This window comes from Bison bison, unplaced genomic scaffold (genome assembly GCF_000754665.1).
Source record: "Bison bison bison isolate TAMUID 2011002044 unplaced genomic scaffold, Bison_UMD1.0 scf7180017864144, whole genome shotgun sequence".
Taxonomy (NCBI): Eukaryota; Metazoa; Chordata; class Mammalia; order Artiodactyla; family Bovidae; genus Bison; species Bison bison.
In genome coordinates this window covers 1,773,193-1,798,116 of record NW_011494716.1, presented here as the reverse complement: position 1 = coordinate 1,798,116, position 24,924 = coordinate 1,773,193, and the positions used below count along the sequence as shown (strand labels likewise).

Sequence of the window (24,924 nt, the reverse complement as noted above, 5' to 3'; positions counted from 1 at the left end):
GGAAGCTGCAGAGAGTGGGTGGACCTCATCACACCAGGAGGCACTTACTTTGGAACTCTGATCTTGATGTGAATGTAGTGGTCTCCATAGCCATAACTGTTAATCCGCGGGATGCCCTTCCCACTCATCCGAATCTTCTGATCTGACTGAGTCCCAGGGGGGATCTATAAAGAAAGGAACCTCAGGTTTTCCTCCACCTCCACCCAAATGAAAACATCTCACGACATGAAGACAATCTTACTCCCGAAAAGAACTCCATTCAGGTTTCTAGATAAAACCCACCAAACACCACACAGAAACTGGCTAGGCTGGGTCTACCCTGAGCAGAGCCTGTGATGGGCTTGGGGGCCAGGAGTCTGGGGTGGCGAGCCCACAGCAGGAGGAAAGGAGCTCAGGGAGTAGGACCTGGGAGGAAGCAGAGCCAACCTGGGGCGCCACTGAAGCTGCTGCCAAGCCCACCAGGATGGACACGGCCCAGGAGCTGCTTCCCGGCCAAGTCACACCCAAGGCGTGGCCCACACTCCTCCTGCCTTCCGCCAGGTTGTTCCCAGGTTTCAGCCATTTCCCGTTTTAGAAAGAAAAGAGCAGTGAGAACGTGCTTGCACTCTTACCGTCACATTGATGGTCTCGTACAGGCCCTGCGTTCTGGCGGTGCCCCCGAGGATGGCCTGAGCTATGGAGATAAAGAGGTCCGAGTGGATGTCTGCGCCGTCCCTCCGGAACACAGGGCTTTTCTGCACCTACGGCCAAGCACGGGAGGGTTACCAACGCTCAGAGAAGTCCTTCTGGAGAGCAGACCACAGCCGCGGCTCAGCGTGCAGCATCCAGGGAGACAGGGTACTTTCACCAAAGCGCCCACCTCCCCCAGGCTCCGGGAGTTACAGGGCAGCTTCTTCCTTCACTGCAATGCCACAGTGTCCTCTCAGATGAAGCTATTCAAGTCTTGAGGGAAATAAAACTAAATTTTGAAAATTAAAAAAAATATAAAAATCTTACTTTACTAGAGACACAGATTAATACAGTCTACAAAGGAAGAAAGGGTTTACTTTCCAGAGTCTTTTGGTACAAGCTACCTTCAAGTCAGACTAGCAGCACTGGAATGATTCTGATTTTATAAGCACTGTTTTTTTTATCTCAAAGACATTCTTTGTCTTCCAGTGATTTCTTCTTTTCTTCTCTACTATCAGCTGGGAACAATCTGAATTCTCTATCAAACCTTCTTCATAGACTGGCTTCCAGACTGAGACCTTTCTCTTCAATTTCTCAGTCTTAAAGATTCACCCTTTACATTATTTTTGTCTTTGTTTTAAACTATGAAATATTTCACATATATGTAAATCAGCACAAGTAATTAGCACACGCTGTACACACAACCCTGCTTAGGTCACAGAAGACCAGGACACAGGTGACTTCTCCCCTCCTGCTCACCCCTCCACAGTAGCTGCTACATTTAGTCTTTATCTTTCCTAGGAGCGTCTGTTTACCTTTTCTACATGTTCCTAAACAATACATGACACCACCTCGCGTGGTTTGAAACTACACAGATGACCTCATTCCTCGGCCTGCAGCCCGCTCACTCCCTGTCCGTAACCGAGAGCTACCAGGGCGTCTCACGCCAACATGTGTGTCTCCAGCTTCTGCTCCTAGGTGCCCACAGTGCAGCCCCCTCGCCATCTCCTCCCGAAGGCAGCAGGTCACTGGCAGTGCTCACAGTTGTAGACAAGGCTGGCACACACCTTGCCTCCGCCTGCCGCACCGCCTCAGGGACATGCCTGGTGGAATCAGTGGCAGAGGTGCCACTTCCTCTGTTACCCTTGCCTCAGAAAACTTTGCCTGCACGTCACATGTAAATCTGTAGCTCTGGCACCTACTGTCCCCATGAACAATTCAATACATCAATAAAAAATAAAAGATGTTTTCTGTATTTTTATGAGTGCTTTGTTGCCAACTTGTAAACACCTTGGGGTAACTTTGTTCTCTCCACATTTAGCACAAAAGCTTGATGTAACACATGTTTGATCACCCCGCTGAGGTGGCCACCACTTGCCTTAGAAACTTGAACAGCCAGGCGTATTCCATGAAGCTCCCATCTCACCCATAAAAAGCCTGGTCTGCACCCTCTCCATGACAGCAAGGGCCCAAAAGAGGCCGTGCAAACAGAGCACCTACCCTGAATGTGATGAAAATTTCTCGTTTTCCTACAGGCATCCTCACAGTCTGGCCATCCTCAACTCCTGTAAGCAAGAGAACAATTATTTTGGGACGTCTGAAGGCATTTTCTACACTGGATCTATTTACAACCCACCCACTTACTCATTCCTGTTTCCTGTTAACAAGGAACAACACAGTCACCCAATACGGCAACAAGTAAAACAAGTGTCACTTTTCAAAGGTGCGGCATATAGTACTCGATAACCAAATGACACTTATTCAAGTTTACCAGCAGGTCCACCTAGTACCCCAGTGAGTTTAGAGTCTAGTGGGGCACAGCACTAAAGAATCTGCCTGCCAGTGCAGGAGATGCAGGAGAAGCAGGTTCACTCCCTGGGTCGGGAAGGTCCCTTGGAGAAGGAAATGGCAACCCACTGCAGTATTCTTGCCTGGAGAGCCTACGGACAGAGGAGCCTGGCGGGCTACGGTCCCTGCAATGAGTTGGATGACACTGAGCACACCCACAGGGGAGACAGTTATTAGCTGAATAACACCACCACGTATCACTACAAACAGAGATAAGTGCTTAGAAGGAAAAGATCACAGCTCCAAAGGAACATCTAAGGAAATGCTTCCAGAAGGCTCCCCTGGGGATGAGGAAGCTGCAGACAGCAAGGCAACAAGGGGGAGCCTAAGAAGATAGGAGGCTGAGACCAGGAGGGGCTAGAAGAGGAGGCCAGTGTTTGGCCCCTGAGAATCGCCACAGAGTCTTCAACAGTGTGAGACGTGATCATACCACCCTGTGCAAAGACCACTCCAGGAACAGGATTGGTTTGGGGTGGGGGGTGGGGGTCATAGGCTGGCCCTGGGCGCAGAGAGGGTGGCTTGGCCAGCTGGGCGGGCAGTGGGTACAACGTTGGCCTTGGGACAGAAAGAGGTGGAGGAGCTGCTTCTCGCAGGAGCAGGACAGGCACGCGAGGTGCCGTTTCCCTATGACACGCGCAGATCTTAAGGGTAACTGGTGCAGACGAAAACGCAGGAGACTGTGGTTTCTCCTCGAGTTTCGGCTCCAGAAACAAGGGCAGATGGCCTCGGCTCCCAGCCCCCGTGCGTGGAGGAGCCCAGACCCACCGGCAGGCACGGGGATCACCACCTTCTTCTTCTGCTTAGCCTGTCCTGCTCCTCTGCACACCACACAGGGAGACGTGATGATGGAGCCCCGGCCACCACACCTCCGACACGTGGAGCGCATCACAAAAGGGCCTGTGTTTATGGTTTCCTACAAAGACAAAAAAAATGGGACCCTTAGATACCAGTGCACCCTGACAGCAAGGCCCTAGGACCACAATGAGCATGAGAAACGTCTCACCGAAGACCCGTATGTGTGGTGTGAGCCTGTGCTACAACACACTGCCTGAGGACAAGCTGCAGGAGCTCAAACTGACCTAGAGCACACTGCCTCCTGAATTCCGAACCAAACCTGATTATATGAGACAGAAAAATGAGACAGTGCCTCTCTACAGAAGGTCCCCAAGCCCCCAGAGCTGAGCAAATCACTTTAAAGAGAACCCTCTCTTCCCTTTACAAAAGGGACAGCTGGGAAAGAAAGAGGGAAGTGACAACTGGAAGCAACTCCTACCCAGAGCTGCCCCTGCCTGCCCCAAGGGAGGAGCAGCACAGGCCTCTGTCCCCCACAGCCCCCAGTAGCCCCACCTCATCACAGATGCCCATAAGCAAGGAGGCAAGTGGCTCCTCTTGCAGCCACCCTCACCCCAGTCCTCCAGGAGCCTCCTCGGCTCCCAGCCCCTTGCACAAGTGGGGCCTTATGGTCTGTGGCCACTCTCATCAGGTCTTCACTGGACAATGGAACTCAGTTACCATTTTCTTTAACTCAACATCCTTGGGATTTTTTAGGGGGTGAGGGTAAATTATCAACACGCTGTTGTAGCAAATCAGATACAGAGATATATAAAAAATTAATCTCCCCCTCACCTTGACTCCCAGGGTGACCTGCTCATAAGAGCTCAGTTTTGAGGTGTTCTTCCCATGACTCACTCACTCTCCTTCTCACCATAAAGAAGTTTTTAAGTAAAAATTTTACAAGAAGAGTATATTGCATTCTCACTCTGCAACATGCCTTTCCCTCTCACCTTCATGATGCATCATGACCAATGTACACAGACCTCAATTTCCATTTTAATATTTTTGTTTCAATGCTAAAGAAAAAATATCTCTGCACATAGACACCCTTCAGTTTTACCGTATTATTTCAATGTTCACCAAAGAAATATGAAAAAAGAAAGTCACAACAATTCAGGACCTTGGAGAAAGGACCTCAGATGTGAGAGGAACTGGGATCAATAAAAAGTATCTGTAACAAGAGGCAGTGACTCCGATGGTAAAATGGTAGCCACAACAATCTTCATCTTCTCCAAGCGCGCCCTCTAGAGGAAAGCAGGCACAATTTTACTTTTTCAGACTAAGCTATAAGATTGTGTACAGGTACTGCGGACTCCCATCAGCGGACTGTTTTTTTTTTAAAAAGAAACTTATTTTTATTTATTTATTTGGCTGCTCCCAGTCTTAGTTGCAGCACGTGGGATTTTTAGTGGATGCATGTGGGATCTAGTTCCCTGACCAGGGATCGAACCCAGGCCCCCCGCATTGGGAGCTCTGAGTCGCAATCACTGGACCACCAGGGAAGCCCCCATCAGTGGACTATTATTCAGCCAACAAAGAGAATGTTTAAAAGTACTCAAAGACACGGAAAAATGCCTTCATTATAATAAATGAAAAATAGGAAAAATTTCACTATGATTCTCAACTGATGAAATCTACATACAAATAGGCAAAAACACATCCAAAGTCAAAAGACAAATACAACTAAAATCAATGACAAACACTGGTGATCCAGTGGTTAGGGCTCTGCTCTCACTGCCAAGGGTTCGGGTTCAATCCCTGATCTGGGAACTAAGATCCTGCAAGCTGTTAAGCTTAGCCAAAAAAACGAAAAGATGAGAACCCAGGCATCCAACAACAGGGGTCTGGCTGAACAAAAGGGGATGTATCTGTATGGAGGAATACCATGGCCACACGTAGACTATTTCCCAAACACAGTGAGAACTAGAAACAAAACAAAACCACCAAGGTACAGATGGGGCTAACAGTTGTATTCTATCTTTGGTATGAAAACAAGGCACACACAGACATACATGTCTACACAGGCTTGCATCTAGAAAGACAGACAGGATGCTTTTGGAGAGTGGAATTCAATGGGTAAAAGTCAAGAATGAAAGGGAGATTCATCGTACACAGTTTTCAATTTGTACCCACTGAATTTCAATGATTAGCATATACAACCTGTTCAAAAACTAGTTAATATAAGACAAAAATGATATTCCTCATCAACAACTGGCAGGAGACACATCAAAACACTAACAGTCGTGGGATTATCAAGGACTTGTTTCCTTTTTTATGCTTTTCTTCTATGCACTCAAAGACAACTTCTGTGCCCCCTACACACTTGGCGGTGGTTTAGTCACTTGGTAGTATCCAACTCTTGTGACCCCATGGACTGTAGCCTGCTAGGCTCCTCTGTCCATGAGATTCTCCAGGCAAGAATACTGGAGCGGGTTGCCATTTCCTTCTCCAGAGGATCTTCCTGACCCAGGAATTGAACCCAGGTCTCCTGCATTGCAGGTAGACAAGGATTTTATTTTAAAGGTGGGCAGTAGAGAATCTCCCAACCCCCTTAAAAAAAGAAACCATATAAATGGAATACAAACATAGTCAGTGGAAACCTACCTGCATTTTAAGCAGATAATATAATCACAGTGAAAGGGGAGAAAAAGAAGTGATCTGAGTAAGCTGAGCACAGTACTTTGGCCATATACCCAAATGCCAGTTAAGCAGGATTGCTTTTTTTTTTTTTTTTTTTGCAGGATTGCTTTTTGCAGTGGTATGAATGACAGTTCTCAAATTACTTTTTGTATGTTATAGGATTGAGCAAATGAGTAAATATACAGGGTAACTGAGCCAGATTTCTCTTTGTTAGAAATTAATAATCTCTCTTTATTATTTAGTTTCAAATATGGACAGGCAGAAGACTAGACAAGCCTTGCAGTGTTGGGCTGAAAGTGGAACTATCAGTTTGAACTCATTGGTTTGTTAAATGGATGGATCAGTGTACACATATATGTACATGTATACTCTATCACATGAAAAACACAGAAAGACAGACAGGTATCGAACATATGTCTATAAGTGCACGTGTGTGCATGTGCTAAGTCGCTTCAGTCATGTCTGATTCGGCAACCCTATGGACTGTAGCCTGCCAGGCTCCTCTGTCCATGGGGATTCTCCAGGCAAGAATACTGGAGCAGGTTGCCATGCCCTCCTCCAGGGGATCTTCCTGACCCAGGAATGTGCGCTCACACACACACACATACACACTTATTTCCTGTCTCAGTCAGCTGAGAGGACTTGGAAGCAGTGACACTCCAGATACAATGAGTACACCGAGAGCACAGATCTTGGTTCCTAAATCCTACTAGACAGTTAAAAGGAATCAGGACTCCCTGGAGAAATGGCTGGTTCCAGGATTTGGCTAGGAAAGTGTATGCAAGCTGGGACACAAAGTAAAGAAGTGCTGAAAGAATGATGGGACACACCGAAAGAATACAGGAGCCAGCCAGAAGAGACTTCTACAGGCACAGTCAGGGACAGCTTATGCATCAAAGTAATAGTGATGATGGTTCAGTGAATGAAATAGGAATCCGTGAATTCATACTGATACAAATGAAAGAATACATAAATGGAGAAGAAAAAAAAGCTCTTCCTTTTAGTAGAATGCCAACTAATAAACGGAGAAAGGGGATTTCTCTAGTGGTCCAGTGGCTAAGACTCTGTGCTCCCAATGGAGGGGCATGGGATCAATCCCTGCCAGGGAACTAGATTCCACATGTTGCAACTAAAACTCAGCACAGCCAAATAAATAAATAAATTAGAAAAAAAAACAAAAACAAAAACAGAGAAGGGACATTAGAATCAGAAAAATCACCATTTTGCAAGTAACAGTAATAACTGATTTAAGCAAGACTGATTAACGGATGCTGTAAGTACTGGGATAAGTTTGATGGGACAGGACACTTACATAGTGTCAAAGAAGAATGTGAAAGTGAAGTCACTCAGTCATTTCGGACTCTTTGGACTGTAGCCTACCAGGTTCCACCATCCAGGGGATTTTACAGACCCCATGGACTGTAGCCTACCAGGTTCCACCATCCATGGGATTTTCCAGGCAAGAATACTGGAGTGGGTTGCCATTTCCTTCTCCAGGAGATCCTCCCGACCCAGGGACTGAACCCGGGTCTCCCACATGGTAGGCATTGTAGGCAGACGCTTTACCATCTGAGCCACCAGGGAAGATCCATATAGTGTCAAGGTAAGTCACAAATTCCTTGTTAACTTCAAAGGGAAAAATAATAACTTTATAATGAAGAAACCCGGTGGACAGTTCCTTAACTAACTGACTGGGTTCAAATGTAATTATCATCGCTAATGGGACAAACTGACACCTCATGACTCCTGACATGATCCACGCAAAGGGCACTATATGTCTGTGCTGTTTCTGCCAAAAATGCATAATCTGAATCTTATCATGAGGAAATATCAGATGACCTAACTGAGGGACATCCTACAAAGCAGTTAGTCTGCAATCCTAAAAAAGGTCAAGGTCATAAAAGAAAGACTGAGAAATCGTTACTGATTAAAGGAGACTAAAGATATGACAACCAAACATGACGCAAGGTCCTAGACCGGCATCCTGAGTCTGGGGTAAAAAGAACATTATAAGGACAAATGAAAAACTCTGAGTAAGTACAGATAACAATATTGTTTGGACATTAAATTTCCTGATCTTGAGAACATACTGTGGTTACATAAAAGAATGTTCTTGCTCTTAGAAAATCTACACTATAAATGACAAACCAAATGGGACAAAATGTTAACAACTGCTGAGGCTTGGTAAAAGGAATAAGGGAGTGGTTATTCATACTAGTCTTACAAGTGTGAATTACATCTAAAAGTTACCAAAAAGAAAAAGAAAAAAAGATTACACTTCAAGCAAAATTTAAGTTCCCCTCCCCCAATTTTAAATTACCAACATACCCCGAAATGTATTTTCAGAGAAGACAGCAGAATTTCCTTGCTCCTTCTGTACAGAGCTCTCCTGGGACAATGTGGAAGGTTCTAGATCACAGAGTCCCACCCACTAAAGAGCTCTCAAAGCCCCATGTACACTGGCACACAGAGGAGAGGAGAGGTGGGGAAGCACAGGCAGGCGGCAGAGGCAGGAGCCCGGGGGAGGCAGGGCGCACCAGGCTCACCATGCCGGAGCCGCCGCAGTAGTGGCAGTGCTGAACCTTGGTGCCGGGCTCGTTCCCTTTGCCATCACACCGCTCACAGGTGTCAGTGACGTTCACGGTGAACTCCTTGTTGACGCCCTTGGCAGCTTGATTGAACGTCAAGTCCATGATGTACTAGAGAAATCAAGGGACCACTGTTACCGCTCTGAAAGTAAGGGAGAGCGCTGGCTAGGAGTTCACAATTACTGTTTCTTTTAAAGATTCTATTTTTTAAAGCAGTTTTAAGTTGAAAAAACAGTGAGGGAGGTAGAGATTTCTCTCATACCTTTGCCTCCACAGGTGCACAGCCTGCCTACCCTGTCATCAACGTCACTCACCAGAATGATACATTTTTATCAAGGATGAACCTACATTGACACAGCATGACCATCCAAAGCCCACAGTTTACATTAGGGTTCACTCTTGGTGCTGGATATTCTATGGGTCTGAACAAGTGTATAACAACACACATCCTCCTCATAGAATCATGCAAAGTATTTTCACTGTCCTAAAAATCCTATTCACGGCTCCACCAATTCATCTGTTCCCCTAGTCACTTTTTACTTTCTAACTTGTACTCTGTCAAGTTAAGAACAGATGGGACTCAACTGATTCTGCTCTACTCCTCACGATTTTCAACAGATAATACCTGTTGTGTAAATGAAAATGTGCTTTTCAACAAACTGAAAATGTTCACAGATAATATGTGCACATGGTCCTAACAGTTCAAACGATCCATAGTCATAACTTATATCGTAAAACACTTTCCCCGACCCTTGGGTTCTCTTCTGATAATGCCTGAAACAAGACATAAACACGGAAGAGGCAGGACTGGCAGTGCCTCCCTATGGACTACGCCTCCCAGAATAACGAGACAGGCTTTACATAAAATAATCACTCTAACTACGGACTCTCAGAGCCACGGGCCTGCTCTGATTAAGCAACTAAGAATACAGTAGAACTGAATGTACACATTATTAATGGTTTTTCAAATACTGGAACCACTTCCTACAAAGATGGCTGCCTCCCAATCACTCCATTTAAGCTGCTTTATCTTTTTCTTTGAGAAACAGAAACTGCTAAAGAATCTGTTTGCATCACACTTAGCAGCTGAAATTTGAACAATTCTTCAAAATGAGGGGCTTACCTCCTGAGGCTGATTGAACACACTCTGGAAATCGCCAAAAGAGGAGGATGAGAACTCCCCAAAGATCTTCCTGAAGAGCTCCTCTGGGTCAACCGTGGGACCTCCTTTCCAGTAGCTCTGCCCAGAGCTGCCGGCCCCAGGATCGAAGCCAGCGGAGCCATAGGTGTCATACTGCTTCCTCTTCACTTCATCACTCAGGACCTGCCGAGAAAAGCCCAGCAGTCAGTGCCCCCGAGGCTCCCGGGGCCCAGGGCACGGACACCAAGTACAGACGGTGGTGGCGGCCTATCAACATTAAACGTCCTGATCCTGTCAACTGTACTGAGGCTATGCAAATAGCCTGCCCTTAGAGAACACACACAGAAGCACTCAGGAACAGAGAGAGAACACATCTGTGACTCACCCTCCAATGGTCGGAGGCAGGGCGGGGGATGCACACGCATGCGTGCACACACACAGACACACATACACAGCTGATATACGACACCCTACATATCCCCAACCCCTTCAGCACGGCCGAGTCTGAGAAGCAGGTCCGCTCTCATTTAACTCTGCACTTGTTCAGCAACTGTTTCACACCCTCTTCGCTCTCAGATGACATTTTACACTCCTCCAGGGCAGTGGTGGTTTCTTCTTTTACAACATCCACCATCCCTACAAGGGGGAGGTCACCAAACAGGCATGGAACTGTTTAATCTGACAAGAAGGTCCCAGACCCAGCTAAAGTCCCAGTGACTGGGACTGGGAAAACAGATTATTGGGTTCTGTTCTTTGTTGAGATTCCTAGTTGAGAGCTCACGTGAGCATTTTGGAATTGCGAAGTTTGTTTTTTTTTTCCCCTTCAACAAGGTGATCTGGAGGGGGACATGGCCTTCCCACTGAACCTTCTCACGCATCAGGTTGCCAGTGCAACACGCTCTGACCCACGCACACAGCTGAAAGACAGGGACTGCACACACTGGTGGGCCGTGTTACCTCATAGGCCTCTGCCAGCTGGGAGAACTTCTCCTTGGCTTTGGGATCATCCTTATTCGTGTCTGGGTGATATTTCTTGGCAAGCTAAGGGAGGAAATGGTCAATTAGTATGGACACAAGATGATCACTGAAACTGAACCCCAGACACCAGTCACACCTCACCTCCTTTGTAGCAGTTGTCAGACTTCACAACAGCAATTCTTAAGACAAGATTTAAGACTAAATCATCCCTAACTAGACTTATTATGATGATCATGTCATAGTGTATACGAATGTTGAATCATTATGTTGTACACCTGATACTAATATATCAACTATACCTCAATAAAAACACACTAAAAGCAAAACACACACAGCCAGGACTAAGAACATACACTCCATGAACTGTGCTCAGTTTTCAATTCTGATCAAAAGTTTATTACAAAATGGCAAGCTGAGTTTTGGGAAAGGGAAAGAAAGAAAACTATCTCTTCAACTCTGAGATGTGTATATGTTTTTCAACTGCAACAAATCTCTCAACAGAAATAATAACTAATTCTTTAGAACTTGGGGTCCTTTGTGAGAGATGCCAAAGAGTAAATCTGATTAGACTATCATCTATGTAAAAAGAGGGAAATAACTGGATAAATAAGTAGATATATCTGCTGTATAAATTAGTTTTGGAAGAGCAGGCACTAAGCTGGAAAGGCTGACTGCTACAGCGGGGAGGGGATGGATGGGAAAGAGAGGTCTTCTCACTGCACGCTCCTCTGTACTATCTGAATTCAGAACAAGGGGAATGCATTACCTATTCGAAACACAGATTTAAATATTAAAAATTCAAACACTATCCTCACTTGGCTGTCCCGCGTACACAGGAGACCTGAGCAGCTCTAACACAAAGGTTTCCTCCTGGCCACGCTGAGCAGTGCTGTGCAACACCTTTGCAGGTGCTGACTGTCTGCTGCAGCTTACTGATGCCTTCCCAGTCTGGGTTTCCCTGGTGTGAGGGCAAGGAGGGCTCAGAGTCCTGAAGCTGAAAGGAACTGTGGGGACGGCCGGCCCCATCTCTGCCCGCAGCTGGCTGCTCACTCTGCACCAGAGACACTGGTCCTCACTCACACCAGCATGTGATGGAAGCACGGCAGAGGCTCGGCCGAAAGGGAGCTCTCAAGGCAAGAAAGTAGATCACGGTGGGTCGCAAGGCTGGTTCCAGGCCAAGGTAAGAAATGCCGATGCACTTGTGAGATCAAAGAAAGGCCCTTTGCACTCAGAAAGACCTGCATTTTAGTCTCCTAAATGCCACTGATGGGCTGTGTGGCCTCGGCAGCACGTCATAACCTAACCAAGTCTTCTGCCTTGAGGATTAAATGATGTAAACGTGAAAAGTTTTCATCAAGGTCCAACCCCAGCAATTGCTCCGTAAAGCCTACTTTCTAAATTTTCGGTTTCAAATTACACAACTTTACCCAATTTTTTTATTTTCACACCTAAAAACTTGGATGGTTTCTACTCTCTCTTAAATGAAATCTCTAGTACGTGCTAAGGGCCTCACATGCCCCAATAAGTTGGTCCCAGTCTCCATCTCGCCAATCTTCACCTGCCTTTGCCACCAGGTACCTGACCTTCCAGCTCAAAAGGAGAGACAAGCTATTTACTCTCCCAAGACGGACAAGCTAATCAAAACCACAGTGAGATATCACTTCACACCTGCTAAGGTGGCTTAGATCAAAAAGACAGGCTCTTTGAGGAAGATGCAGTTGCCTCTGCAGCGGAGCTCGATGCCACCTTCTCCTGCTCCTGACTCACTGCTGTTCGCTCTGGCCGAGGAACAAGGCAGTCAGGAAGCCGCGCCCCACCATGGCCTTTAAAGATACCGGCAAGACTCCCGTGGAGCCAGTGGTGGCCATTCACCAGATTAGGATCACCCTCACCAGCTGCAACGTGAAGTCTCTGGAGAAGGTTGTGTGCTGATCTGATCAGAGGCACGAAGGAAAAGAATCTCTAAGTGAAAGGACCTGTTCGGATGCCTACCAAGACTCTGAGAATAACTACAAGGAAAACTCCTTGCAGTGAAGGTTCTAAGACTTGGGATAGATTCCAGATGAGGATCCACAAGCGACTCATTGACCTGCACAGCCCTTCTGAAATTGTCAAGCAGATCATTTTCATCAGCATTGAGCCAGGAGTCAAGGCGGAAATCACCACTGCCGATGCCTATTACAACCTTTTTAATAAACTGATAATCAGTTGTTTAAAAAAAAAAAAAAAGATAAGTATTGGCGAGGATGCAGAAAAATCAGAACCCTCACACACTATGGTGAAAATCCAGAATGGTGCAGCCAGTCTAAAACAGTCTGGCACCAGAAACAAGTCCATACATCAATGGTCAATTAACCTACAACAAAGGAGGCAAGACTACACAATGGAGAAAAGACAGCCTCTTCAATAAGTGGTGCTGGGAAAACTGGACAACTATATATAAAAGAATAAAATTAGAACACTTTCTAACACCATGAGTGATAGTCCCTCTGTCATGTCCGACTCTTTGAAACCTCATCAACTACAGCCCGCCAGGCTCCCCTGTCCGTGGAATTCTCCAGGCAAGAACACTGGAGTGGGTTGCCATTTCCTTCTCCCTCTAACACCATATATAAAAATAAACTCAAAATAGATTAAAGACCTAAATATAAGACTGGATACTATAAAACTCCTAGAGGAAAACATAAGCAGAACACTTTTGACATTAATCACAGCAGTATCATATTGGATCCATATCCCAGAGTAATGGAAATAAGAACAAAATACATTAATGGGACCAAATTATACTTAAAAGGTTTTGCACAGTAAAGGAAGCTAAACAAAATGAAAAGACAACCTACAGAATGGGGGAAAGAGATTAATTTCCAAAATATACAAACAGCTTATATAGCTAGCTCAATATTAGCAAGAAAAAAAAATCCAATAACAAAAATGGGCAAAAGACCCAAATAAACATTTCTCCAAAGAAGACAAACAGATGGCCAAAGGGCACATGAAAAGATGCTCAACACGGCTAATTATTACAGAAATGCAAATCAAAACTACAATAAGGGCTTTGGTCTCGGCAGCAGAAGCAAGATGACAAAGGGAACATCATCGTTTGGAAAGCGACGGAGTAAGACACACAGGCTGTGCCACCGTTGTGGCTCCAAGGCCTACCACCTTCAGAAGTCAACTTGTGGCAAGTGTGGCTACCCTGCCAAGCAAAGAGAAAGTATAATTGCAGTGCTAAAGCTAAAAGACCAAATACCACCAGGACTGGTCGAATGAGGCACCTAAAACTTGTATACCCCCGATTCAGGCATGGATTCCGTGACAGAACTGCACCTAAACCCAAGGGAGCAGCTGTTCAGCATCCAGTTCATCTTAAGGATTTCAACGATTAGTCATGCAATAAATGTTCTGGCTTTAAAATAAAAACAACAAAAAAACTATAGTAAGGTATGACACACTGGTCAGCATGGCCATCATCAAAAATTTTACAAATAAATGTTTGAGAGGGTATGAAAAATCAATATCCATCAACTGATGAACAGATAAATAAAATGTAGTATACCCATGCAACAGAATATTTGACCACTAAAAGGAATGAAGTACTACTATCTGTTACAACGTGGAGGAACCTGGTAAATATTATTCTAAAGTTAAAAAAAAAAGTCACAAAAGTCTACATATTACATGATTTCATTTCTATCAAGTGTCCAGAATAGGCAAATCCCTAGAGACAGAAAGTAGGTTAGCGATTTCAAAGGCAGAAGAGAGAGGAGAACGGGGAATAAGGGCTTATGGCGTGAGGTTTCTTTTCGAGGTGCTGAAAGTATTCTCAAATTGATTGCAGTGCTGCTTATACAACTCTTCGAATAAACTAAAGACCAGTGAGTTCTACCCATTGAAAAAAGAGAAAGAGGGAGAGAGAGAGAGTGGAGAGAACAGCTACTCAAGCCATAAGCTGTTAGGTTTGGTCTTGATCAGTACTGGTTCACAAATATTAGGCTTAGCCAAAGTTTTTATTTCCCCACCAAAAAAATTTTAAAAAGAAAGAAAAAAAAAAAAGCAAGACTTATAGCAAATTTGCACAAAAATAATTTTAAAAACTTCTCTTCTTTCTGGCCACACTGTGCACAGCTTGTGGAATCTCAGATCCCCAAGCAGGGATTGAACCCAGGCCACGGCAGTGAAAGCTTGGAATCCCAACCACCAGACCACCAGGAACTCCAAGTAACTTTTAAAATTTAAATTGTATTTATTAACCTTATTAAACTAATCTTCTTTATTCTGACATTATGGCTTCCCTAGGTTTTATGGTATTAAGGTGCTTTCTTCCATCAAATGATATTAACAGATTGTACCTAATTATTTTTAACATCTGTATTAGGCAAAATACAAAAGATAGCATTCCTACATTGGCACCCTTGCTCTTTAGTTTTTTTAAATTTTTATTGTGTTGTGTTTTATTGTGTTTATTGATCAGAGCAAAAGTCTGGAAACCACAGATTGAGATAACTCACAGGCCACTTCACCAATCAGTCCAACACATTCTGGGATATGATGATGGGAGTTTCACATTTATTGAGTTAAAAAAATAATAATAATTCTAAATTCATAAACTTGTATTTGAATGCAAAGAATGAGTATCTAAAACTTAAGACCACCACATCTACCGATTCAGAAGACACAGAATAGACTTAAATACAAAAACAGCCATGGAAAAAGATTAAAAGAAAATCTCTGGTTGAGTCTCCATTTCCTGAAGCATTAACCAGCATGGCCACAGGCACTGAGAAACATGGCCTAGCAAAGCCAGCTTTATCAGCCAGCACACAACCTACGTGTATGGGCGCATGCACTGCACGGCTCAAGGTCACCTAGATCCACACCATCGTTCCCACAGTCTCGGCTCTAAAATCTGGCTTCTACACAGACCTGGTAATAGGCTTTCTTGATCTCCTTCTGGCTGGCATTCCGGGGCACTCCTAGTATCTGGTAATAATCTTCTTTAGCCAAATGGGTGCTCGTGTGGAAGGAGGCAGTACAAACAAAAGGGTACCGTTTTACTCCTGAAAAAGAAAAAAGGAAAGAAAATCACTCTGGGAATGTACTCAACAAATGGAAATTGCGAGTAAGCAACCAGCCAGGCCACACCTATGAAGGAGCTGAGGTAGGTCACAGCTTTTGGAGGCTGTTCTCCTCCAAGCCTTCTGGAGACCAAACTCACTGCACCTCAGAAACAGCTAAAGGGACTTCCCTGGTGGTCCAGTGGGTAAGAATCTGCCTGCCAATGCAGGGGACATAGGTTTGATACCTGGTCCAGGAAGATCCCACACGCCGTGGGGCAACTAAGCCCATGAGCCACAGCTACTGAGCCCACGTGCTCTAGGGTCTGTGCTCCGTAACAAGAAGCCACTGCAAGGAGAAGCCTGAGTGCAGCAACAGAGAGCCGGCGCAGCCAAAAACAAAACCAAAAACGGCTAAATCCAGAGTATACGGAAAATACAAAAATCAGAGTGCGGGGTGTGGCTAGTCCTCCTGGACTACACAAGGGCTGCAGCCTCATTACCTCTCCAGAGATGGGGCTGCACCTGGCGATGACTGAAAATCGACTTCACTCTCCTGTTACACAGCTGGCAGAGCACTTGCCACATCCCAGGTGCTGGCAGAGACTCACCTCACTTAAAGCTCAACAGCTCCCCAGGTTCTCTCCCGCCACCATGCAACCCTGAACATCTGCTTACGGGGTGGTTTTCAGAGTGTGGTCCCTGAACTAGCAGCATCATCGGCCTCCTGATGTACATTTTTCAGGTGCCACCCAAACCTGAATTCAAAACTCTGGAGGTAGGGTCCAACAAGCCGTGTCTAACAAGCCCTCCAGGGGACGATTCTGCTCCACACTGTTTGAGAACTGCTGGGCTAAAGAAATGATTGTTGGTCTTCAGCGTCACAGATCTCTTTAGGAGCATGTGATAAAAGCACTGACCCCTCCCCTAGAAACAATCAATACATATATACAGACGCACAAGCTTAAACAACCTTGTGCCAGAACCTCTGTTGACCCCAGAGCACGTCAGAGCATATGGCAGCCCCGCCTCCACGCCCTGCCTTCCTTTCAGGCCTCTTGCATCAGCAGCAGGGAGGAGGCTGATGGGACACAGCTACTCAACCTCCCTCTACTCTACCGACCTGTCACCAAGTGAAGGTGGGGGAGCCGCTCTACAACCTGCCTCCTAACCCCCAACCCATCCTGTGACAACTGAAGATGGGGAAGGCGGGGCTGGGGTGGTACAGAACAGGCCAAGTTAAAGCAGAGGGGAGGGCCAAGAAAGAGAACGAGGACCAAGAGGCAGCTCCAGGTTTTTAAGTCAAAGGTTCCCCTGCCAGAGATTCAGCACTCATTCAGCAAACATGCCTGCCAGGCACTGGGCTCCTTGCAAGCAGAAAGCAGCAAATCACGCCAAAGGCCCTGCCCTCTGGGAGCTTGCATTCATTCATGATCTCAACACTGGACTAGGCATTGAGGACACAGACTGAGTGAAAGACTCAAAGCCAGTGCCCTTAAGGAGCTTCCAACCCAGCAGGGGCATGTGGGAAGCAGTGTGAGAAGGGATGTTAGTGCACAGGGACGCGGAGTGAGAACTCACAACAGTATCCCCTAACCAGGGCCTCTCAACCTCCACACTGTTGAAGATGGGAGGATCAGATTCCCTGCTGGGGGGTGGGGGTGCTGTTAAGGGCTGAATTCTGTCCCCCGCCCAAATTTATATGCTGAAGTCCTAACCCTCAGCACCTCAGAAAGTGACTGTATTTGGAAACGGGGATCTTTAAAGAGGACCCTAACAAAAATCTCGAACTACAGCCTTCAGAACTGTGAAAAAAGTAACCTTTTTCAGCCACTTATTCTCTGGTACTTTCTTATTGCTGCTCTGTGTATTTACTTTTATCCTAACATACCTATGTGCTTATTGGAAGATGTGTTAGCAGGATCCTCAGCTACCTAGTTACCAGGAGCACCTCCCAGTCTCAAACAGGTAACTAAAACTCCAGACACTGCCAGTTGCCCCCGGAGGGCAGAATCACCCGCAGCTGAAAACCAGCACAACCCAGTCTCAGAAGTTTCAATGAAGGTATTCTAAGGCAGCTGCTGTTAAGCTGCAGAAATTAATTTGGCTAAGGAGGGCCGGAATCCGTCCAGATTTATGCCTGCAGTCCTGGCGTTGTTTGCAATAGCATTCTCATTCGCTTTCAAAAGTTCTCCCTTTGGTTTGGAGGGAGAAAGTCGTTGTGCAACTGCAGGTGCTACGACATGACTAGAGACTCAAGTAAGTGTGTGTGGAGGTGGGGTGGGGTAGAGGGGTGGTTAGAGATATAATGATAGGTGCCGGGAATAAACAGAAGGGCCTCTGAGCATGTTAGTTGTTGCTGTTGTTCAATGGCTAAATCGTGTCTGACTTTTTGTGACCCCATGGACTGCAGTACACCAGTCTTCCCTATCCTTCACTATCTCCCCAAATTTGCTCAAACTCACATCCATCGAGTCAGTGATGCTAAAGTTTGGATTTTATCCTGAGGACAACAGGGAGCTACTGCAAGTCTTAAACAGAGACTTGATCAGATTTGCATGAAAAAGAACTTTCAAACCATTAACAACAAGGACTGGGAAACTACTTAAAATCTGTGTAGGCACAAAAGACAGCCAAGGGTATTGAGCATATCCAGGAAGGGTGCCAAGATTAAGGATAATCAGACGAGAACGAGTAGGAAACGGTCAGTTCAGTCGCTCAGTCATGTCTGACTCTTTGCGACCCCATGGACTGCAGCACACCAGGCCTTCCTGTGCATCACCAACTCCCAGAGTTTCCTCAAACTCATGTCCATTGAGTTGGTGATGTCATCCAACTATCTTATCCTCTGTCATCCCCTTCTCCTCCCGCCTTATCTTTCCCAGCATCAGGGTCTTTTCCAATGAGTCAGCTCTTTGCATCAGGTGGCCAAAGTATTGGAGTTTCAGCATCAGTCCTTCCAATGAATATTCAGGACCAATTTCCTTTAGGATGGACTGGTTGGAATTTCTTGCAGTCCAGGGACTCTCAAGAGTCTTCTCCAACACCACAGTTCAAAAGCATCAATTCTTTGGTGCTCAGCTTTCTTTATAGTCCAACTCTCACATCCATACATGACCACCGGAAAAACCATAGTTTTGACTAGACGGATCTCTGTTGGCACAGTAATGTTTCTGCTTTTTAATATGCTGTCTAGGTTGGTCATAACTTTTCTTCCAAGGAGCAAGCATCTTTTAATTTCATGGCTGCAGTCACCATTGACAGTGATTTTGGAGCCCAAGAAAATAAAGTCTGTCACTGTTTCCACTGTTTCCCCATCTATTTGCCATGAAGTAATGGGACCAGATGCCATGATCTTCGTTTTCTGAATGTTGAGTTTCAAGCCAACTTTTTCACCCTCCTGTTTCACTTTCATCAAGAGGCTCTTTAGTTATTCTTCACATTCTGCCACAAGGGTGGTGTCATCTGCATATCTGATGTTATTGATATTTCTCCCAGCAATCCTGATTACAGCTAGTGCTTCATCCAGTCCAGCATTTCTCATGACGTACTCTGCGTATAAGTTAAATAAGCAGGTGACAATATACAGCCTTGACATACTCCTTTCCAGATTTGGAACCAGTCTGTTGTTCCATGTCCAGTTCTAACTGTTGCTTCCTGACCTGCATACAGATCTCTCAGGAGGCAGGTCAGGTGGTCTGGTATTCCCATCTCTTTTAAGAATTTTCCAGTTTGCTGTGATCCACACAGTCAAAGGCTTTGGCGTAGTCAATAAAGCAGATGTTTCTCTGGAACTCTCTCACTTTTTCAATGATCCAACGGATGTTGGCAATTTGACCCCTGGTTCCTCTGCCTTTTCTAAATCCAGCTTGAACATCTGGAAGTTCACGGTTCACATACTGTCGAAGCCTGGCTTGGAGAATTTTGAGCATTACTTTGCTAGTGTGTGAGATGAGTGCAATTGTGTGGTAGTTTGAGCATTCTTTGGCATTGCCCTTCTTAGAGATTGGAATGAAAACTGACCTTTCCGGTCCTGTGGCCACTGCGGAGTTTTCCACATTTGCTGGCATATTGAGTGCAGCACTTTCACAGCATCATCTTTTAGGACTTGAAATAGCCCAACTGGAATTCCATCACCTACACTAGCTTTGTTCATAGTGATGCTTCCTAAGACCCACTTGACTTCACATTCCAGGATGTCTGGCTCTAGGTGAGTGATCACATCATCATGATTATCTGGGTCATGAAGATCTTTTTTGTATAGTTACGTGTATTCTTGCCACCTCTTCTTAGTATCTTCTGCTTCTATTAGGTCCATACAATTTCTGTCCTTTATTAAGCCCATCTTTGCATGAAATGGTCCCTTGGTATCTCTAATTTTCTTGAAGAAATCTCTAGTCTTTCCCATTCTACTGTTTTCCTCTATTTCTTTGCATTGATCACTGAAGAAGGCTTTCTTAAATATCTCCTTGCTATTCTTTGGAACTCTGCATTCAAATGGGTGTATCTTTCCTTTACTCCTTTGCCTTTCACTTCTCTTCTTTTCACAGCTATTTGTAAGGCCTCCTCAGACAACCATTTTGTCTTTTTGCATTTCTTTTTCTTGGGGATGGTCTTGATCCCTGCCTCCTGTACAACGTCATGGACCTCCATCCATAGTTCTTCAGGCACTCTATCAGATCTGATCCCTTGAATCTATTTCTTATTTCCATTGTATAGTCATAAGGGATTTGACTTAGGTCATACCTGAAAGGTCTAATGGTTTTCTCTACTTTCTTCAATTTAAGTCTGAATTTGGCAATGAGTTCATGATCTGAGCCACACTCAGCTCCTGGTCTTGTTTTTGCTGACTGTATAGAGCCTCTCCAACTTTGGCTGCAAAGAATATAATCAATCTGATTTCGGTGTTGACCATCTGGTGATGTCCATGTGTTGAGTCATCTCTCATGTGGTTGGAAGAGGGTGTCTGCTATGACCAGTCCGTTCTCTTGGCAAAACTCCACTAGCCTTTGCCCTGCTTCATTCTGTACTCCAAGGCCAAATTTGCCCATTACTCCAGGTATTTCTTGACTTCCTACTTTTGCATTCCAGTCCCCTATAATGAAAAGGACATCTTTTTTGGGTGTTAGTTCTAAAAGGTCTTGTAGGTCTTCATAGAACCGTTCAACTTCAGCTTCTTCAGCATTACTGGTTGGGGCATAGACTTGGATTACTGTGATACTGAATGGTTTTCCTTGGAAACAAACAGAGATCATTCTATTGTTTTTGAGATTGCATCCAAGTACTGCATTTCAAACTCTTTTTTTTGACCGTGATGGCTACTCCATTTCTTCTAAGGGATTCTTGCCCACAGTAGTAGATATAATGGTCATCTGAGTTAAATTCACTATTTCAGTTCATTTTAGTTTGCTGACTCCTAAAATATTGATGTTCCATCTCCTGTTTGACCATTTCCAATTCGCCTTGATTTATGGAGAAGGCAATGGCAACCCACTCCAGTACTCTTGCCTGGAGAATCCCAGGGATGGAGGAACCTGGTGGGCTGCGGTCTATGGGGTCACACAGAGTCAGACACAATTGAAGCGACTTAGCAGCAGCAGCAGCGTGGACCTAACATTCCGGGTTCCTATGCAACATTGCTCTTTACAGCATTGGACTTTACTTCCATCACCAGTCACAACCACAACTGGTGTTGCTTTGGCTCCATCTCATTCTTTCTGAAGTTAGTTCTCCACTGATCTCCAGTAGCATATTGGGCACCTACTGACCTGGGGAGTTCATCTTTCAGTGTCCCACCTTTTTGCCTTTTCATACTGTTCATGGGGTTCTCAAGGCAAGAATACTGGTTTGCCATTACAAATCAGAAGCAGGAAGCAGATCCATATTTTCTGGATCCCCATCCCCCGACTCACCCTAGATTTCCTAAAATATGAAAAGCAGACAGTGAGGGAGCAGCAGGTACCACTTTCTTTGGTCATATTTGAGAAAAAACAGCAGAGCTAGTCTCTGAGCGCTTCGCTTCACTGCAGGGGTGAGGGGTTACCTTGACCCACCCTGCCTCTTCCCCCCATCCCCCTTTAATCCAGAAGGCAGAGGTCGGTAGTGGCAAAGGTTCTGGAAGCTGCAGGTTCAACATCATGAGGAGACCACTTGGGCTTGGGTTAAGAACAGGAAGACAGTAATGTGTAAAACTGAATATAAAGACAAATCACACTGAACTAGAAGTTTGATGGCTTCTGACACCATCCCCAAAGCATCAAAGATTAGCAATGATACAGCAAGAGTTCACTTAATAGATACATTCCCCGCCACCCAAGATATGACCAATAAATGTCTGGACAATTTCAGAACAAGCCAGAACAGGATAAGCCTCCAAAGTCATTCCAAGGATAGCCAACCTTCCACTCTGGGAGAAGGTGTGAGGAAACTACCTTCCACTCTGGGAGAACAAGTCAGATATAAAGTGTTGTTTTAACATCATCTAATTGTACTACTGGATTTGCGATGAGATCGCAGACCAACGTTTGGGAGCTGAGTTGATGCCCTAAGATGTGATAGGTAACAGAGCACCATGAAGGACACTACCTCTCACACATGTTCAACACCTGATACAAAACATGCCCACTGTGGGCACTGGGCTCACTTGAGGAAAAGGACAGCTGACCGCATAGCTCCTCAGTAATGACCCCATGCCAGGCTCCCATTTAGCGCTTGTCTGTCTCCTTTCACACATACACAATCACCAAAAAATGTTCTCCAAATGTGTACATATGTGATATGAACAAATTTACCTTCACAGATATCTAAGGAATTATATTTCAGCATAAAGATGCAGGCAAATGCTATTCACAACAACCCTGATATTAGAAAATGTTGGCAAAACCTAAAAATGACCACTTTTGCTCACACTGAGAAATACAGCATGACATCACTTCCAAATCCTGAGGAAACCAGGGCAGACTACTGTGAGGAAATATAGGTAGCAGGAACAGAATAAACAAATGGGATCACCTGACCAAAATCACATCCCATCTCTTTGTTCTCTGCTGTATCTCCAGCACCTAGAACAGAACCTGGCATATGACAAGTCCTCAATAAATACCTGTAAACTAAAATATTTTCAATTAAGGAATGAGCAGCACAAAAGGATTTAAATAATCCACCCAGGTTTCTCTGTCTCTCTCTCACACACACACACAACTGGAACCAGTGTTCACTGTACAAGGCAATCACAATTACTGATACATAATGACTGGCTTTTATGTAAGCATTACAAAACTGGATCTTATTAGGACATTATCTTAAGTAAATTACCTTGTCAGGCCCCTCTAATTAATCATCTCTGTAAGTTTATAGATAAATAGCATTTGCATAAATTCTAGGGGACACAAACATCAAGCACAATTCAGGCACATAATTAGTGGTTCAGTTTCCTCCTTCCTTATCTCACTATAAAGGACATTGCCCAAACACACAGCATAAGAAACCACCATGGCTAAGCTAAAAAGCTTAATATATGCTAATTCAAGATCACCCCCATCAATAACAGAAGCAGCAGGCAAGGAGCAATCCCTTTCTAGTTTTGTGACATTCTAAGGTTAACATCTAAGACTCGGTTTCTTAACCTATAAAACAGAATAACAGTAGGAATTCCCTGGCAGTCCAGTGGTTAGGAGTTTTCACTTTCACTGCAGGGGCCCAGCTCCACTCCTGGTTGGGGGACTAACATCCCACAAGACCACCAGCTTGGCCAAATAATAGTAAGTGTTTACCTCATGGAAGCAATCCATGCCTCATACATAGAAAGTGCTTAGTAAATATTAGTTTGCATTTTTATTGTAATAAGCAACACACTGTGCTCAGTCCCTAAAGTGTCCGACTCTTCCTGACTCCAAGGACTGTAGCCCGCAAGGCTCTGCCCATGGAATTTCCCAGGTACCAATAATGGAGTGGGGTGCCATTTCCTTCTCCATGGGATCTCCCCGACCCAGGGATAGAACCTGCATCTTCTGCACTGGCAGGCCAGATTCTCTTCCGCACTGAGCCACCAGGGAAGCCCAATAACCAACATAAAGACCTCTAAAAAACAGTGTGCCCTTCGATCTACACCATGTGGCAGAAGAGACTAAGCTCTGAAAGAACAATTCTAGGTTCGAGACAACTCTCCTTATCTAACTTTATGACCTTGGGCGGGTCAACTCTGCTAGAACCTCAGTTTCCCATTCTTTAAAATGGGGATGATTATCCCCACCTTGTAGGGCTGTTACCATCAAGAGAGACCAGGTACACAGTGCCCACGGAGCCAAAGAGCCGGTGCTCACCGAATGGCAGTTACCTCTGCCCCGCCGCTACAGGCTAGGAAGTAGAGGGATGAGAAAGGAATTGGGCAGGGGAGCACTAGATGGCGGGAAAGAGGCCTCCAGAAATATTGCCAGAGAGGTGAAGGTTCACGGCCTCGGAGCGTTTCGTCCCCTCCGCTCGAGGCTCCACGCAGCTCTTCCTCCTTCGCCGCTTCTGAGCAGCCATTTGGGCCTGTCTGCCTCCTGCCGGCCCACCTCCCCAAAGCGGTTCCGCAAGTAGGTCAGAAGACACACTCCATCCCGCTACCCTCGTGGCTGGAGCGAAGAGAGTCACTCCTTTACAGGCCTTGGGCGCTAGAGCCTACCCTCACCTGTGAAGCTGACACAGGGTCTCAATGTCAGCAGCGCCCCGGGACCGCGACCTCCCAGGGAAGGCGGGAAGGCGGTGACGCTCAAATTGCGGCCCAGCGACGCCCCCACCACGCCCCCCATGGGCGGCCGGGCCCCTCTCCCCGCTGCAGCCGGCAGCCGCGGAGTCCCCACAGCCACCAGCAACCAGCGTGTGGAGCGCCGCGCCGCCATCTTGGCCCGGGGACACTGCGCCTGCGCCACCCGGCTCAAGGCTGCCTCACGAGGACGACGCACGCGCGCGGAGCCGGCGCTCCCAGGGGCGGGGCCTGCTGCGGGCACTCTAGCGGGGAGGGGGAGGGAAAAAAAAAACTCCTAGCGTTGCGCGTGCGCTTCCGCACCCAGTGCGCTTTCTAGGTTGCCGACGCCGAAAAGGTATTTACTCTAAAACGTGCTAATTGGTAACTTGGCTTAAGAAGACCCTTCATTCTGTGCTGGACGATCAATACTTCACCTTATCTGTG

General features: G+C 45.7%; 1 protein-coding gene and 2 pseudogenes across 2 annotated transcripts in view; 2 read left to right on the top strand and 1 right to left on the bottom strand.

Annotated features, from left to right (window-relative positions):
* The window catches only part of DNAJA3 (DnaJ (Hsp40) homolog, subfamily A, member 3), a 31,161-nt gene extending 6,513 nt beyond the window's left edge, over window positions 1-24,648 (bottom strand). For both annotated transcript variants that reach the window (XM_010840406.1, XM_010840405.1), the window contains exons 1-9: window positions 24,424-24,648; window positions 15,622-15,755; window positions 10,678-10,761; window positions 9,703-9,903; window positions 8,538-8,690; window positions 3,283-3,430; window positions 2,170-2,234; window positions 612-740; window positions 49-164 (exon numbers count right to left, since the gene is read on the bottom strand). In XM_010840406.1, the coding sequence (XP_010838708.1) occupies window positions 49-164; window positions 612-740; window positions 2,170-2,234; window positions 3,283-3,430; window positions 8,538-8,690; window positions 9,703-9,903; window positions 10,678-10,761; window positions 15,622-15,755; window positions 24,424-24,634 (1,241 nt within the window). In that variant the 5' untranslated portion in view covers window positions 24,635-24,648. The remainder of the gene's footprint in view (window positions 1-48; window positions 165-611; window positions 741-2,169; window positions 2,235-3,282; window positions 3,431-8,537; window positions 8,691-9,702; window positions 9,904-10,677; window positions 10,762-15,621; window positions 15,756-24,423) is intronic.
* On the top strand, window positions 10,777-13,444 carry LOC104988954 (annotated as a pseudogene).
* LOC104988915 lies at window positions 13,704-14,717 on the top strand (annotated as a pseudogene).
* Window positions 24,649-24,924: the final 276 nt, after the last annotated feature.